General features: G+C 42.4%; 1 protein-coding gene across 4 annotated transcripts in view; it reads left to right on the top strand.

Annotated features, from left to right (window-relative positions):
- RAD51 (RAD51 recombinase) overlaps positions 1-15,194 on the top strand; it is a 68,478-nt gene extending 53,284 nt beyond the window's left edge. For all 4 annotated transcript variants that reach the window (XM_006158690.3, XM_006158691.2, XM_006158689.3 and 1 more), the window contains exons 7-10: positions 12,249-12,362; positions 13,272-13,401; positions 13,626-13,747; positions 14,499-15,194. In XM_006158690.3, coding sequence (XP_006158752.1) covers positions 12,249-12,362; positions 13,272-13,401; positions 13,626-13,747; positions 14,499-14,622 — 490 coding nt within the window. In that variant the 3' untranslated portion in view covers positions 14,623-15,194. The remainder of the gene's footprint in view (positions 1-12,248; positions 12,363-13,271; positions 13,402-13,625; positions 13,748-14,498) is intronic.
- Positions 15,195-16,435: the final 1,241 nt, after the last annotated feature.

The following is a 16,435-nucleotide window of genomic DNA, read 5'->3' as shown; positions in this document are numbered from 1 at the left end:
CAGCAGTTAGCGTAATGGCTATGTCGCTGGATTCCCACATAGTCGACCATGGTTCGAGTCCCGGACCTGGTGACTTAAACTCATGCCAGGCACGTGTGCGTGCGTGCCTTCCCAAGCCCGGGGGGGTGATTTCTCGCTTTCTGTCTCTCTGTCTTTCTCTCTGTCTGGTGAGCGCACGCGCCCTATAGCGAAAAACCTCTTTTAAAAAAAAAAAAATCTTTAAAAAAGAAAATGCAGCACATAAAGATTATCCAATTAAAATAGGCCAAGGATTTCAATAGGTATTTCTCCAATGACCATATACAGATGGCCAATGAGTACATGAAAAAATGCTTAACATCATTAGTCATCAGGATAATGCAGAGTAAAACCACAGGAGATGCCACTTCACACTCACTATTATGACTAGAATTAAAAAGACGTTGTGCAGGATGTGGAGAAACCGGAACCCCCACACATCACTGCTTAAAGTGTAAATGGTGCTCTTTGCAAAATAGTTTGGCAGTTTTTTAAAAAGTTAAACATAAAGGGCCAGCAGGTGGCATAGTGGTTAAGGGTGCTGGACTCCCACATAGCCGACTAGTTCAAGTCCTGGACCTGGAGCCTTGCTTTCTCACTTTATCTCTCTTTTTCTCTGGAAATATTTTTAAAATAAATAAGGTTAAATGAAATATTTAAAAGACAAAAAAGCTGGGGACCAGCAGTTAACGTAATGGCTATGTAGCTGGACTCCCACGTAGAACGAGTCTCACACCCAGTGGCTTAGACTCACACTGGGGGCGTGTGCATGCGTGCCCAAGATCCTGAGAGGAGAATGGAGGAGAAGGGATTGCGGTGTGACCATCCCCCCTGGGGGGTGATTTCTTGCTTCCTGTCTCTCTCAGTCTTTGTCTTTCTGGCGAGCGCACGCACCTTATAGCAAAAAACTCTCCAAAAAAAAAAAAGCTAAACATAAATGTCAATGGTAGGTGGTGCAGAGGTTAGCTGAATTCCATATTGCTGACTACATAGTTTGAGTCCTAGACCAAGCAACTTGAAAATCATGTTGGGCATGTGTGCATGCATGCCCAAAATCCCAAGAAGAGACTGGAGGAGAAGGGATTGCACTGTAGCTATCCTGATACCCTAGGGGGTGATTTCTTGTTTTCCCTTCCTCTGTCTCTTTGTCTCTGGTGAGCACACATGCCCTATAAAAAAAAAAAAAAAAAAAACATAAATTTACCATATGACCCAGCAGTTTATTCTAGTTATGTACCCAAAAGAAATAAAAACATATCCATACAAGGAATTGTACACAGATGTTTATAGTATCTTTTTTTTTTTTTTTTTTGGAGAGATTTTCACTATAGGGCGCGTGTGCTCGCCAGACAGACAGAGAGAGACATTAGAGACAGAAAGCGAGAAATCACCCCCCAGGGGGGATAGTCACGCCGCAATCCCTTCTCCTCCATTCTCCTCTCGGGATCTTGGGCACGCACGCACACGCGCCCGGCGTGAGTTTTAAGCCACCGGGTCTGGGACGCGAACCGCTGTCGACTACGTGGGAGTCCAGCGACATAGCCATTACGCTAACTGCTGGTTCCCGACAGATGTTTATAGTATCTTAACAGTCAAAAAAATAGGAAACAACCTAAAAAATCTATCAGCTAGTGGATGAATAAACTAACATTTTTTATCCATACAATATTTTTCAACAATAAGAAGAACTTTAGGGACTAGCCGTTGGCGTAATGGCTATGTCACTGGACTCCCATGTAGTCAACCATGGTTCAAGTCCTGGACCCGGTGGCTTAAATTCACGCCAGGCACGTGTGTGTGTGTGTGTGTGCCCAAGATTCCAAGAGGAGAATGGAGGAGAAGGGATTGTGGTGTGGCCATACCCCCTGGCAGATGATTTCTCACTTTCTGTCTCTCTGTCTTTCTGGCGAGCACAGGAGCCCTATAGCAAAAACCTCTCCAAAAAAAGAACATTAGCATGCTTGATACATGTTACAACATGAGTGAAACTCAAAACATGCTGAATGATAGAAGCAAAACACAAAAGACCATATATTATATGGTTCCATTTATATGAAATTTCTGGAAGGAGAAAATCTAGAGACAGAATTAAAGTTACTAGGGTGGGAACAGGGAGTAACTCTAAATAGACTTGAGTGTTCTTTTGTCGTCATGGAAATGTCTTAAGATTGAATTGTGAACCTCAGAACATGCTGAATGATAGCGAAACACAAAAGACTATATATTGTATGGTTCCATATTACGAAATTCCTTTTTTTTTTTTTTTTTGGAATTTTCACTATAGGGCGCATGCACTCGCCAGGCAGAAAGAGACATAGAGACAATTACTTGGGTAGGAATAGGAAGTAACTCTGTAAATGGACGCCAGGCATCTTTTTTTTCCCTTTTTTTTTTTTTCAGAGAGGTTTTTGCTATAGGGCGTGTGGGTTTGCCAGAGAGAAAGCGAGAAATTACCCCCCAGGGGGGATGGCCACACCGCAATCCCTTCTTTTCCATTCTCCTCTTGGGCACACACGCACATGCTCCCAGTGTGAGTTTAAGCCACCCGAGTCCAGGATTCGAACTGCGGTTGGCTACATGGGAGTTCAGCAACATAGCCATTACACTAACTGCTGGTCCCGACTTGAGTGATCTTTTGCAGTCATGAAAATGTTTTAAAATTTAGGGAACAGAAGATGGCATAGCGATTATGTTGCTGGACTTCCACATGGCTGACTGTGGTACAAGTACCAGACCCAGTGGTTTGAAAATCACACCAGGCATGTGTGCGTGCATGCCCAAGATCCTAGGAAGAGAATGGAGGAGAAGAGATTGTGGTATGGCCAGCTCTCTCCGCCAGGGTGGGTGACAAAAATCTCTTAAAAAAAAAAAAAATTTTATAAAAGGGATCCACAGGTGGCATGGTGGTTAAGTACTGGATACTCCCACATGGCCAACTGTGGTTCAAGTCCCAGACCTGGTGGCTTACTTTCTCTCTCTCTCTCTGGTCAAATTAAAATAAATAATTTAGTACGTGAAATTAATAATTCTTTATTAAAAAATGTTTTAAAATTGAATTGAGCAACCGCGGTTCGAGTCCCAGACTTGGTGGCTTGCTTTCTCAATTTCCCACTCTCTCTCTTGCTCCTGTTCTTTCTCTGTCCTGCTCTGGTCAACTTAAAATAAATAAAGTTAAATAAAATAACTCTTTTTTAAAAATTTAATTGTGTGCAACCCTGCTAAATCACTAAAACTCATTGAATTTTATACTTAAAACAGGTCTATTTTATGGTATATAATAATTATACCTCAGTAGAGCTAGAGAAAAATTTTTAAAGTTTCTACATCTTCTAATATAGTTTTCAAATAAACTGTCAAAATTATTCTACTTACTTTATCAAATGTGGTGATTTAGTCCCTACCACAAGTTTTACTGAATGAAACCCAGTGATTAAATAGATTTCTTTGTATATTAAGATGTCAGGCTCAAGTTGAATGTACTTGGCTAAGTTTAGAAGAATATCTTCTTCATTTTGTCAAATTCTCTTACTTCTCTCTTAGTTATAATTTGAAGAACCCAGCCCATTGAGTGTACATCACTGAGGCATAAAATTAGGTTGAAATAATAATTGCAGCCTTTGCCTCTTAAAAAATCTCTGTCAAGAAGAAATAATTACTGTCTGATAAACTTATCTTAGTTTTCTGAAGATGTGTATACTGAACTAGATTGTTCCTCCCAAAGTTGCTGTAGTGATCCTATACAGATTAAAGGTTTGTCTTTTATTTATTTTTTTTACTATAGAGTGTGTGCCCTCACCAGAGAGAGAGTGAGAGAGAAATCACCCCTAAGGGGGATAGCCACACTACAGTTCTCCTTTTGGGACTTTGGGCATGCACGCACACACTACTGGCATAATTTTCTAGCTGATGGTTCTAAGACTCAAACCATGCAGTCAGCCATATGGAATCTAGCTGCCTTAACCTCCACGCCCCTGCTGGCCCAGCACTTTTTGTGTTTAATTGCCCATATATACACTCCCCAGGGAGAAAGAAGAACAGAAGGGAGAAAGAACTTCCCAGTGGGACACAGTCATGCCACAATCCCTTCTCCTCTATTCTATTGGGATTTTAGACATGCACAGACTCAGAATGATTATTAAGTAATTATTTTTATTTTAACTTTATGTATGTATGTATGTATGTACATAAGTATTTGTGTGTGTGTGTGTGTGTGTTATTTGACCAGAGAGGGAGAGAGCAAAAGAGAGAGAAAGTGAGAAAGCAAGCCACCAGGTCTGGGACTTGAACTGCAGTCAGCCATGCATGAGTCCCGCACCCTTAACCACCACGTCACCTGCTGCTCCCCAACCCCCCAGCATGATTTTTCAAGGCTGGGAGTCAAACCGTAATCACTATGTGAGATTCTCCCTTAACCATTAGGCCACCAGGCTGGCCCAGAATCCCCACTTTTAAGTACACTAAATTAAGAATTAAGGATTCCCTAATGGACATCGTCACTGAAAGTCTGTCCAGTAACATAAATAAGTATTCGGATAGGGGATGCTCTGTAAGGTTGATCCACATGGGAACTCGCCAAGTTCACATCTGGATACCTCCTTGAGTATGCTAGGCATGTGCATATCCATAATCTGGACCTGACCGAATATCAGCGTGGGTAAAGGTGTCAAGATCCTGTTGGGAGTGCTGTGTGGGTGTCTCTCACCCTCTCATTTCTTATAGAGGAAATAAATAAACGGTTTAAAGTATTCAGAGGCCAATAGGTGGTGTAGTGGTTAAGGTGTTGGACTTCCACTGTGGTTTGAGTCCCAACTTAGCAGCTTGAAAAATCATACCAGGCACATGTGCTTTTGTGGCCAAAGTCCCAAGAAGAGAAGGGTAGAGAAGGGATTGTAGTGTGGCCATCTCCTCTGGGGAGTGATTTCTCACTTTCCCTCTCACTGTCTCTGGCGAGCGCACATGCCTTGTGGGAAAAAATTAAAAATAGGGACCTGCAGATGGTGTAATGGCTACATCACTGGACTCCCATGTACTCAACCGTGGTTTTAGTCCTGGATCCGGTAGCTTAAACACACGCCTGGCATGTGTGCATACGTGCCCAAGATCACCAGAGGAGAATGGAAGAGAAGGGGTTGCGGCATGGCCATCCCCCCAGGGGGTGATTTCTTGCTTTCTGTCTCTGTCTCTCTCTGTCTTTCTGGCAAGTGCACACGCCCTATAGCCAAAAAAAAAAAAGAAGAAGAAAAACTCTCAAAAAAAAAGATTTCTCGCTTTCTATTTCTTTGTCGCCCTCTTTCTGGCAAGTGCACACGCCCTATAGCCAAAAAAAAAAAAAAGAAGAAGAAGAAAAACTCTCAAAAAAAAAAAGATATTGAGTGGGCCAGTCAGTGGTATGGTAGTTAAGATATTGGACTCCTGCATGGCCAACCACAATTCAAGTCCTGAACTCAGTGACATAAATCACGCCAGGTGTATGTGTGTGCATGCCCAAAGTCCCCAGAGGAGAAGGGATTGCAGTGTGGCTATCCCCTGTGAAGGGTGATTTCTCATCCCTCTGGTGAGCACAAACACCTTCTAGCAAAAACTAAAAAAAAAAAGAGTATTCAAATAGACTAGATGATCTTGTAGAATAAAGGTTATGAGGACAGGGACTTAGTTTTGGTCTTCCACTCTACCCCCAAGGCCTAGAACAAGGCATTCAGTATTAGTTAATGAATTAAAATTTATTGATTAGGGACATGTTTATGCTGCTTGCCCAGCAAGAACACTGTGTTTGGATCAGCCCCATGACCTAGAAATTAAGGGAGCCGGATCCCACACAGCAGAGTTTGAATCCTGGCTTTGGTAACTTGGAAAATATACCAGGTAGGTGCATGTACTTTATGCTCAAAACTCCAGCGGGCTGGAGAAATGAAGGACAGGGGAATGCAACATGACCACATCCCACTGGGTGTGCTTTCTCCCTCTCTCTGGCGAGTGCACATGCCCTCTGGCAGATTTAATTTAAGAACAAGAATGTGTTTAAATAGACATTTTATTGGGGCCAGCAGGTGTTGTAGTGAAGGCACTGGACTCCCATATGGCCTACTGCAGTGCAAGTCCCAGATCCAGCAGCTTGAAAATCACACCAGGCATGTGTACGTGCATGCCCAAAATTCCAGGAGGAGGATGGAGAAGGGATTGCAGTGTGACCATTTCCCCCACCCCAGGTGGTGATTTCTCATTTTCCCTCTCACTGTCTCTTTTTCTCTGTGGCAAGCATATACACACTAATGGCATGCATGCATTCATGCATGCATGAATGAGTGAATAAATAAATAAAATTTTATTCATTTATTTTAATCACATATACTCTTTATATTACACCTATCATGACAAAAATTATTGAATTTGCATATATTTTGTTTAAATTCATAGTTCTGAGAAAGTTACAAGGCTTCCTTAAACTACTATCTATTAATTTCATAATAGGGGATCAGCAGATGGCGTAATGGTCACGGCGCTGGACTCCCACATATTCAACCATGGTTTGAGTCCCAGACCTAGCAGCTTAAAACTCACGCCAAACGTGTGTGCGTGCATGCCCAAGATCCCAAGAGGAGTATGAAGGAGAAGGGATTGCAGCGTGGCTATCTCCCCAGGGCGCAGTTTTTCACTTTCTATCTCTCTGTCTGGCGAGCGCACATGCTGTATAGCAAAAATCTCTCTATAAATAAATAAATGAATAATTTCATAATAGAACAGCCCTCCCTGATTAGTTTTTGCCATGCCCTCTTGAAAAATGTTAAAATGCATTCAATTTGCTTAGAAGTACAGGAATAACATCAAGAACTTCTTAGAAATGCAAATTGTTTGATCCTGTTCCAGACTTTTTTAATCAGAAATAGAGACTCTGGGAATAAAGTTTCAACAGAGTCCTCAGGTAACCCAATGCTTGCTGGAGTTTAAGAACTACAGCCACAATTGCTAGCCAGAATAACTACTTCTTTGACACTCATTATATATATATTTTTTTGTTTGTTTGAGAGGTTTTTTTGCTATAGGGCGCGTGCGCTCGCCAGACAGACAGACAGAGACATAGAGACAGAAAGCGAGAAGTCACCCCCCAGGGGGGTTGGTCACGCCGCAATCCCTTCTCCTCCATTCTCCTCTCGGGATCTTGGGCACGCACGCACACGTGCCTGGCGTGAGTTTTAAGCCACAGGGTCCGGGACGCAAACTGCGGTCGACTACGTGGGAGTCCAGCGACATAGCCATTACGCTAACCGCTGGTTCCCGACACTCATTATATATTGAAAGAGAAGGACTGAGCCCTTTTGAGTTGATAGAGCTATTTTTTCTTCTTTTTTTTTCCTTTTTTTTTTTTTTTGTTCCTTTTTTTTTTATTCACTAATAGAGCTTTTTCTTTCTTTCTTCTTAATAATACATTTTCAGAATAACCTGAGTTAGGGACCAGCAGTTGGCCTAATGGCTATGTCGCTGGACTCCCATGTAGTCGACCACAGTGGCTTAAACTCAGGCTAGGCACATGTGCGAGCATGCCCAAGATCCCGAGAGAAGAATGGAGGAGAAGGGATTGCAGCGTGGCCATCTCCTTGAGGGAGAAGGGTTATTTCTCGCTTTCTGTCTCTCTCTCTATAGCAAAAAGTCTCAAAAAAAAAAAAAAGAAAGAGAAAAAGAATAACCTGAATTAAAATTGTGGTGATAAGGGTTTGAAAAAAAAGAAAGAAAGAAAGAGAAAAAGAATGACCTGAATTAAAATTGTGGTGATAAGGGTTTATTTTCTGTGCTACTATGTGTTTGAAATTGTCCAGAATTAAAAAATAATAATAATAATAATGAGGGGGCTGCAGATGGTGTAATGGTTACATTACTGGACTCCCACATAAGTCAACCACAGTTTGAGTCCCAGACCCATGCCAGGCATGTGTGCATGCATGCCCAAAAATCTTGAGATTGGAGGAAAAGGGATTGTGGTATGGCTGTCCGCCCAACCCCCCAGGGGTGATTTATCATTTTCTGTCTCTCTAGTGAGCGCGTGTGCCCAATACAAAAATCTGTCTTTTAAAAAGAAGCTTTTCTTTTTTTAAAGGCTAGCTCAATGGCCTAGAGGTTAAGGCAGACAGATCCTACTTGACCAACTCAAGTGGTTTGAGTCCCGGACCCAAGGACTTGAAAGACATGGTGGACATTTGTGCGTGTATACCCCAAATCCCAACAGGATGGAGAAATGGAGAAGGGGTTATGGCGTGACCACTGCCTATGGGAAGTGCTTTCTTCCTCTTATTTTGTCTCTTTATGTCTCTGGTGAGCACACACACACCCTCATACAAACTTAGAAAAGAATCACCTGAGGTAGACCTGGCTCTTTGGCTCAGTAGTGGTGCACTGCTTCAGAGAAGCTGGTTCCCATATGGTGGCCATGATTTAAATCCTGGGCTTAGTCAGCCTGAAAGATGCTGCGCATGGGTATGAGTGCTCAAGACCCAATGGGATGGAGGACTAGAGAAAGGGAACAAAGAGTAACTTTAGGTATTTGTTGAATATACAAATTTCCCTGAAAATTATGTTTCACTGACTCTTGGTTAGGCTTAGGAAATTTTTTTTTTAAGGTTTTTGCCGTAGGGTGCATTCATTTGCTGGAGAGAAACAGAGGAAGACTTTGAGAGGGAAAGTGAGAAATCACCCTCCTCGGGGGAATGGCCACACTGTGATCCCTCCTCTTTCACCCATCCTCCAGGGATTTTGGATACACAAGCACATGTGTCCTGTATGGGAGTCCAGTGACACAGCCATTATGCAAACTGCTGGTCCCATGGAACTTGTTTTTTAACATGTATTCCAAGTTATTCTCTTTTTTTCTCATTTAAAAAAAAATGTATTATCAGGGAACCAGCAGTTAGCATAATGGCTATGTCGCTGGACTCCCACGTAGTCGACTGCAGTTCGCGTCCCGGACCCGGTGGCTTAGAACTCACGCCGGGCGTGTGTGCGTGCGTGCCCAAGATCCCGAGAGGAGAATGGAGGAGAAGAGATTGCGGCGTGACCATCTCCCCTGGGGGGTGATTTCTCGCTTTCTGTCTCTATGTCTCTCTCTGTCTGTCTGGCAAGCGCACGCGCCCTATAGTGAAAATCTCTCAAAAAAAGTGTATTATCATTTAACTATTAATTTGACCAGAAAAAGACAAATTGGGGGCAGTGAGAAAGCAAGTCGCCAGGTCCGGGATTCAAACTGCAGTCAGCCATGTGTGAGTCCAGCGCCCTAACTACCACGCCACCTGCCATCCCCATATTCCATGCTATTCTTATCTTTAAGGAAGTTTACAGAATACTATGAGGAAGAATGCTATTTCTAACAGGTTTTCCAAGTTGTAATATTTGAAAATTGCATGTCTGCTGAGAAAAAAAAAAGCAACTAGAATAGGGACCAGCACATGGTGTAGTGATTACGTTGGACTCCCACATAGTTGACCACAATTCGAGTCTTATACCTGGCGACCTAAACTCATGCTGGGGACGTGTGTGTGCCTGCCCAAAATTCTGAGAAGAATGGAGAAGGGATTGCCATATGGTCATCCCCCCCCGGGGGGGGTGGTTTCTGTCTCTCTGTCTCTGGCGAGCACACACGCCCTATAGCAAAAATCTCTCTTTAAAAAAAAAAAAAAACTTTCTGATAAACCTTTCATGTTCTGACTGCAAATAATCTCCCTTCCTTAATAATAGATTAAATCAATGTTTCTTGAGGCAGAACCAGAAGACTTCTGCAGTACTTAGTAGTACTTAGGTCTATTGTGTCTTTTTCCTACCTTACATCCATGACTTAAATATAGGAAATGTGTATCTCCTCATTCCTGTTATATTTGGTCAGGATCCTAATGTAATAACTATCCTCAGTCCACCTCTTTATCCCTGTGTTAGAATCATAATCATAGAACCTAGGTTAAAGGATTACTGCACAATGGGTTTTATTTATTTAAACATCCTCTTAAGGAAGTCACTATGATACTTTTGTACTGTTGTGATTTTTGGTGACAGTGATGTTAAAACATTACTTGGGTTAAAAGTGATGATATATGTTCTCTTTTTGTTTGGATTTGGGCAAAAACTTGATTTGGCAACATTTATTCACAATTTACTTAGTATATAAAATAAACGAGGTGGGCCCAGCAGGTGGCGTAGTGGTTAAGGGCCCTAGACTCTCACATGGCCAACCACAGTTCAAGTCCCGGACCTGGCAGCTTACTTTCTCCCTTTCTGTCTCTCTCTCTTTCTGTCCCTCTCTGTAAAATTAAAATAAATAAATAAAGTTGAATAAAATAATTCTTTTTTAAAAAATGAACTAGGTAGGGGGTCAGCAGATGGCATTGTGGTTATATTGCTGGACTTCCGCTGTGGTTCTAGTCTGGATCCTGCCAGCTTAAAACTCCAGCTGGGCATATGTGCATGAGTGCCTAAAATCCAAATGAGAGAATGGAGAAGAGATTGCCCCCAGGAGAGGCGATGTCTGACCTTCTCTCTCCGTTTCTCTGGCAAGCACACGTGCTTTATGGCAAAAAAATCTCTTTAAAAAAAAAAAAAAGACTAGGTTAAGTAAAGAACCCAGATCTTTTCTCCAATGGATTTGTAGTCTAGTAAAAGAACAGCACAAGTGCCATAGCCAAGTTTTCTTGAAGTGTGAAAGAGGGACAATCACATCTATTTGAGAGTATGAAAAAACTTTTCTCAAAATACAGACATTGGGGGGCCAGCGGGTGGCGTGGTGGTTTAGGTGCTGGATACTCCCACATGGCCAGCCATAGTTCGAGTCCCTGACCTGGTGGCTTGCTTCCTCACTTTCCCTCTCTTTCTCTCTGTCTGTCTCTGGTCAGATTAAAAAATAAGTGAATGAATAAAATTAATTATTAAAAAAAAATACAGACGTTGGAACCAGCAGGTACATAATGCTTATGGTCACTGGACTCCCATGTAGTAAACCATGGTTCAAGTCCTGGACCTGGCAGCTTAAAACTCATGCTAGGCACATGTGTGTGCGTGGCCAAGATTCCGAGAGGGGAATGGAGAAGAAGGGATTACGGCATGACCATTCCCCTTGGGGTGATTTCTCGCTTTCTGTCTCTTCAGTCTCCCTCTGTCTCTCTGGTGAGCATATGTGCCCTATAACAAAAATCCTCTCTTAATAAAAAAAAAAAATACAGACATTGAGTTATGGTAGATAGATAAGTCAAACTACTTTTTTTTTGGGGGGGGGAGGGAGGTTTTTGCTATAGGGCGCGTGCACTCGCCAGACAGACAAAGAGAGACATAGAGACAGAAAGCGAGAAATCACCCCCCAGGGGGGATGGTCACGCTGCAATCCCTTCTCCATTCTCCTCTCGGGATTTTGGGCACGCACGCACACGCGCCCGGCGTGAGTTCTAAGCCACCAGGTCCAGGACGCGAACCGCAGTCAACTACATGGGAGTCCAGCGACATAGCCATTACGCTAACTGCTAGTTCCCATGTCAAACTACTTTTGAAGAAATGGAGCCCCATAGTGGTATAGTTAACGAAAATGATACTGTCATACTTGTACACCTTAAACCTCATGTCTTAGATGGCAGTTACAGAGATGAGAAAATATAGATCATTGTATGAAAATAGGACATACTGAATTTGCATTTTTTAACACAAAGAAAAAAACATTATTTGAGGTATAAACTGAATTAAGGCATCCCTCATACTAGACTCATAGATGTCACATATTGTACTTAAACCAACTAGTTACTAGCAAGAAAAGGGAGAATAAGAGAAGTGAAATATGCTTATTTTTCGTCCTCGAGATTCTTACAGTTGAGTCCTTGTTTAGAAGGTTTTATTCCCATATAGCTACAGTTTATTAATTTAACTGGTCTTTGAGTGCTTCACTGTTTTTATCCCTGCTCTATCATGTTGCCATTGATTTTTTTCAGGAGAATAATTTCCTTATACTTGGGAATTTCTCATTCTAGTTCAGGAGTCCTCAGTGCATAGATAGATTTATCCTGAAGTTTTGCTGGGTGGATTTATTCTCCCTCCCTCTCTCTCTCTCCAATTAGCCTGAACTTTCTAACAAAGAGAAGTTGTATTCCTTGGCCCTGAAACCACTATCAGCAACACTTCTTATCTACCTACCAAAGTAATTTAAGGGTTAAAGATGAATTTCTCATCTGCCTGATTCTGTGTGCAGCCTAAAAATGTTCTTACCTCATTTCCAGATACGGCCTCTCTGGCAGTGATGTCCTGGATAATGTAGCATATGCTCGCGGGTTCAACACAGACCACCAGACCCAGCTCCTTTACCAAGCCTCTGCTATGATGGTAGAATCCAGGTATGTGCTTAGAAGAGACCAGGTATGTTCCTAAAGCCCTTGCCCTGCGTCTTGTATAGACTGACCATATTGCTAGTAGCTTGAATTAGTTTATATTTTGACACTGTCACTTTTTGGTTTAGAGCAAATCAATATTTAAAAATAGGCCATCCGGCTGGCTCTGGCCTAGTGGCTTGACAAATATATTGGGAATGCGTGTGTATATACTCAAAAGTTCTGACACGGCAGGGAAATGGAGAAGGGATTGTGGTGTGCCTATGTCCAGTGGAGAGTGCTTTCTCCCTCTGTCTCTCTGCCTCTCTCTCTTGCCAATGCATGTGCTCTCTGGGGAATTAAAATAATAAGAAATTTAAAATGACGCCATGATCTGCCTGAAGTTGCTGGATTTTTTTTTTTTTTTTTTTTGAGAGAGAGATTTTTGCTATAGTGCACATGTGCTCACCGTAGAGACAGAAAGCGAGAAGTCACCCCCCAGGGGGGATGGTCACGCCGCAATCCCTTCTCCTCCATTCTCCTCTCAGGATCTTGGGCATGCACACACACGCGCCCGGTGTGAGTTCTAAGCCACCGGGTCCGGGACGCAAACCACGGTCGACTACGTGGGAGTCTGGCAACATAGCCATTACGCTAACTGCTGGTTCCCTGCCTGGTGTGAGTTTAAAACCACCAGGTCTGGGACTCAGACTACCGTTGACTACATGGGAATCCAGTGATGTAACCATTACTCCATCTGCTGGTCCCCAGCTGGAAATCTTATTAAGCAGTGCCTCAGATATGAATGCTGTACAAATAGTTTATTAAAACATCTGTATACTAGTGAAATGATGAATATGAGATTTTAGGAAAGTGAGGGGAATAAAATCTGACATTGACTAGAAATAAGTTTCAGAGAATCCCTTTTCCCTATAGGTATGCACTACTTATTGTAGACAGTGCCACCGCCTTGTATAGAACAGACTACTCAGGTCGAGGAGAGCTCTCAGCCAGACAAATGCACTTGGCCAGGTTTTTGCGGATGCTTCTGCGACTTGCTGATGAGGTAAGCTGTGGGGTAGGGACAGAAAATGCCAGCTTTGGGGAGCCACAAATTCTAAGAGCCTAGCTAAGAGGCCAGGACTAATACTAACAAGCTATCATTTAGTAAAGGAGGAAGAAGAGAGAGATTAGTCTCTCATTCTTTGCTTTGCTAGGGAAGTGGTATCAGCATTAAGGTTTTCAGAATGTGTATAGCCACAAAACTAACATATGTCCTTTCTCCATCAGTTTGGTGTAGCAGTAGTAATTACCAACCAGGTGGTAGCCCAAGTGGATGGTGCGGCCATGTTTGCTGCAGATCCCAAAAAACCTATTGGAGGAAACATTATCGCTCATGCATCAACGACCAGGTAAGGTAATGGGATAGATGCTGCTGCTTAGAGTATCATATTAACTCTAAAGTAGATGTGAGGATAATAGCATTTCCATCTGAACAGTATTAAATCTACTATTGTATAACCGAGAGCTTAGGAATTCTTGCTAAATCTAATTGTCATGCTGTGGTTGGTACAGGTGTTTTAGTTCATAAAAAGTTCATTTTAAATGTTCAAATGTTGAGGAATGATTGATAATAATAGATATTGCTTCTCCTTAATTATTAAAAGTTTTGTTTCAATGTGGACACTCCATTAAGAAAGGAGATAGGGCAGAAATGGATTCCTCCAGGTTGGAAATACACTGAGGAATGTTAAAAACAGACAAACAGAGGGACCAGCAGTTAGCATAATGGCTATGTCGCTGGACTCCCACGTAGTCGACCGCGGTTCACGTCCCGGACCCAGTGGCTTAAAACTCACACCAGGCACGTGTGCGTGCATGCCCAAGATCCTAAGAGGAGAACGAAGGAGAAGGGATTGTGGCATGGCCATCCCCCCGGGGGGTGATTTCTTGCTTTCTGTCTCTGTCTCTGTCTTTCTGGCGAGCGCACGCACCCTACAGCAAAAAGAAAAAAAAAAAAAACTCTCAAAACAAACAAAAAAAACAGACAAACAAAAATCTTCAGAGTTCTAAGAAATGCATAAGAAAGTTTAACTCTATCATAAATAGAGGAATGGAATTAATTATAGTAACTTGGTACTTTGGTCTGTGTCTTTGGGTCAGACTGTACCTGAGGAAAGGAAGAGGGGAAACAAGAATCTGCAAAATCTATGACTCTCCTTGTCTTCCTGAAGCCGAAGCTATGTTTGCTATCAATGCGGATGGAGTAGGAGATGCCAAAGACTGAATCACTGGGGGTTTTTCCTGTGTAAAATGTAAGTGCTGCAGCCTAATGGGGAGGACTGCTCCCAGGAGATTCTTCACAGGCCTCTTCCTGTTATGACTGATAGGAAGAAGCTTCCGGGAAAACAGCCATTGTATCAGCTTTTCTGACAGTGTAAACAGGAGGTAGGTTTGTAGTCACAAATTAATCTGAAATGTTTATTCCTTCTGGAGAGTATTAATCTTTATGTAATTTCTTTGGTTTTTGAAAGAGAATTATGGAACACCTTTGACATAGTGCCTTGCAATTGACTCAGATCTAACAGCTACCTATTGGACAATCATATGTCTCCAAGAGAGACCCAGCTCTTCTCTCACTTTTGAATAATAGTAAAATAAAATGCCTGAACTGTGTAACAAAGGAAATGGGACTCTTTATAGGTTATCTTTCTCTGTCAGAAAAACTTACCTGTCAACCTGAAGCCATTTTTAAAGTTGTATGTCTGACCTCTCTTGTAGCGATTTGTTTTTAAGGAGTCTTGTTTGAAGTCTTATGGACCATCAGGCCTTCACCATCTACTTGCTTTGTCCTATATTGCTAAGACTAACTCAGGATAATTCTGGAATTTACAGTATTTCAGAGGCTAAGTAAACAGATTGTGAGGCTGTTAATAAAGTAGCTGACCGCGGTTCAAGTCCCAGACCCAGTGGCTTAAACTCATGCCAGGTGCGTGTGCGTGCGTGCCCAAGATCCCGAGAGGAGAATGGAGAAGAAGGGACTGCGGCATGGCCATCCCCCCTGGGGGGTGATTTCTCGCTTTCTGTCTGTCTCTTGTCTGTCTGGCAAGTACACGTGCCCTGTAGCAGAAACCTCTCCAAAAAATTTAAAAAATAATTACAAGACAGATATACCATGGCATTCCTATGGCTTTTGTTTTTATTCTATAAGTCCCATGTTGTAGAGGTCTGTTCCTGGAATAGTATTTTTTTTTATTTTGCCATAGGGTGCATGCACTTGCCAGGGAGATACTGAGAAATCACCTCCACCCCCAGAGGGGATGGCCACGCCACGGCCCCTTTCCCATTCTTCCCTTGGGATTTTCTACATGCATACACATGCACCTGACATGATTTTCAAGCCGTCAGGTCCAGGACTCAAACCGTAATTGGCCATGTGGGAATCTAGCGCCTTTAACCGCCATGCCACCTTCTGGCCCCTGCCACAATTATTGTACTTCTGAGGTTTAAAGTGTTTCTTCCCTTTGAGCATCTACTCAGGATGGGTTTTACCTAGTTCTTCCCATTTCAAAGGGCCTCTCAGCTAGTATTGGGAGAAGAGGCCCAGAAGATCTCTGCTCCTGCTTATATTGGTTCCATTGTATGTTAGGAAGATAGGAAGACTCAAGTCAATTTTAGGCAGCTTTATTTTTAAAAGCAGTTCTTAGTCTCTAACTTGTAATATTAAAACTTGAAACATTAAAACATCCTTGTCAATGTGCCTGGATGCTAGGTACCAAATGAAATTTATAGGTCTCTCTTTTCTCGAGTTTTCACCCTTAGCTTTTATTTACCCATTTTTCTTATGTTGAGCTCTTTATTTGGGATAAGATCTGGATTAGAAGTCCTAAGTGCTGAGTGACCATCCAAAACTACACAGTAGACAAAATTTGTTTTACCCTCAGAAGAGAGTACATCTTAGGTGGGGTTTTTTGGTTTTTTTTTGGTGTGTGGGGGGGAGGTTTTCGCTATAGGGCGTGTGTGCTCGCCAGACAGAGAGACAGAAAGCGAAAAATCAACCCCCAGGGGGAATGGTCATGCCGCAATCCCTTCTCCATTCT

The sequence above is a fragment of the Tupaia chinensis genome, unplaced genomic scaffold (genome assembly GCF_000334495.1).
Source record: "Tupaia chinensis unplaced genomic scaffold, TupChi_1.0 Scaffold000605_1, whole genome shotgun sequence".
Classification (NCBI taxonomy): Eukaryota; Metazoa; Chordata; class Mammalia; order Scandentia; family Tupaiidae; genus Tupaia; species Tupaia belangeri.
Note: the sequence above shows the minus strand (reverse complement) of the source record. Positions and strands in the feature narration are given on the sequence as shown.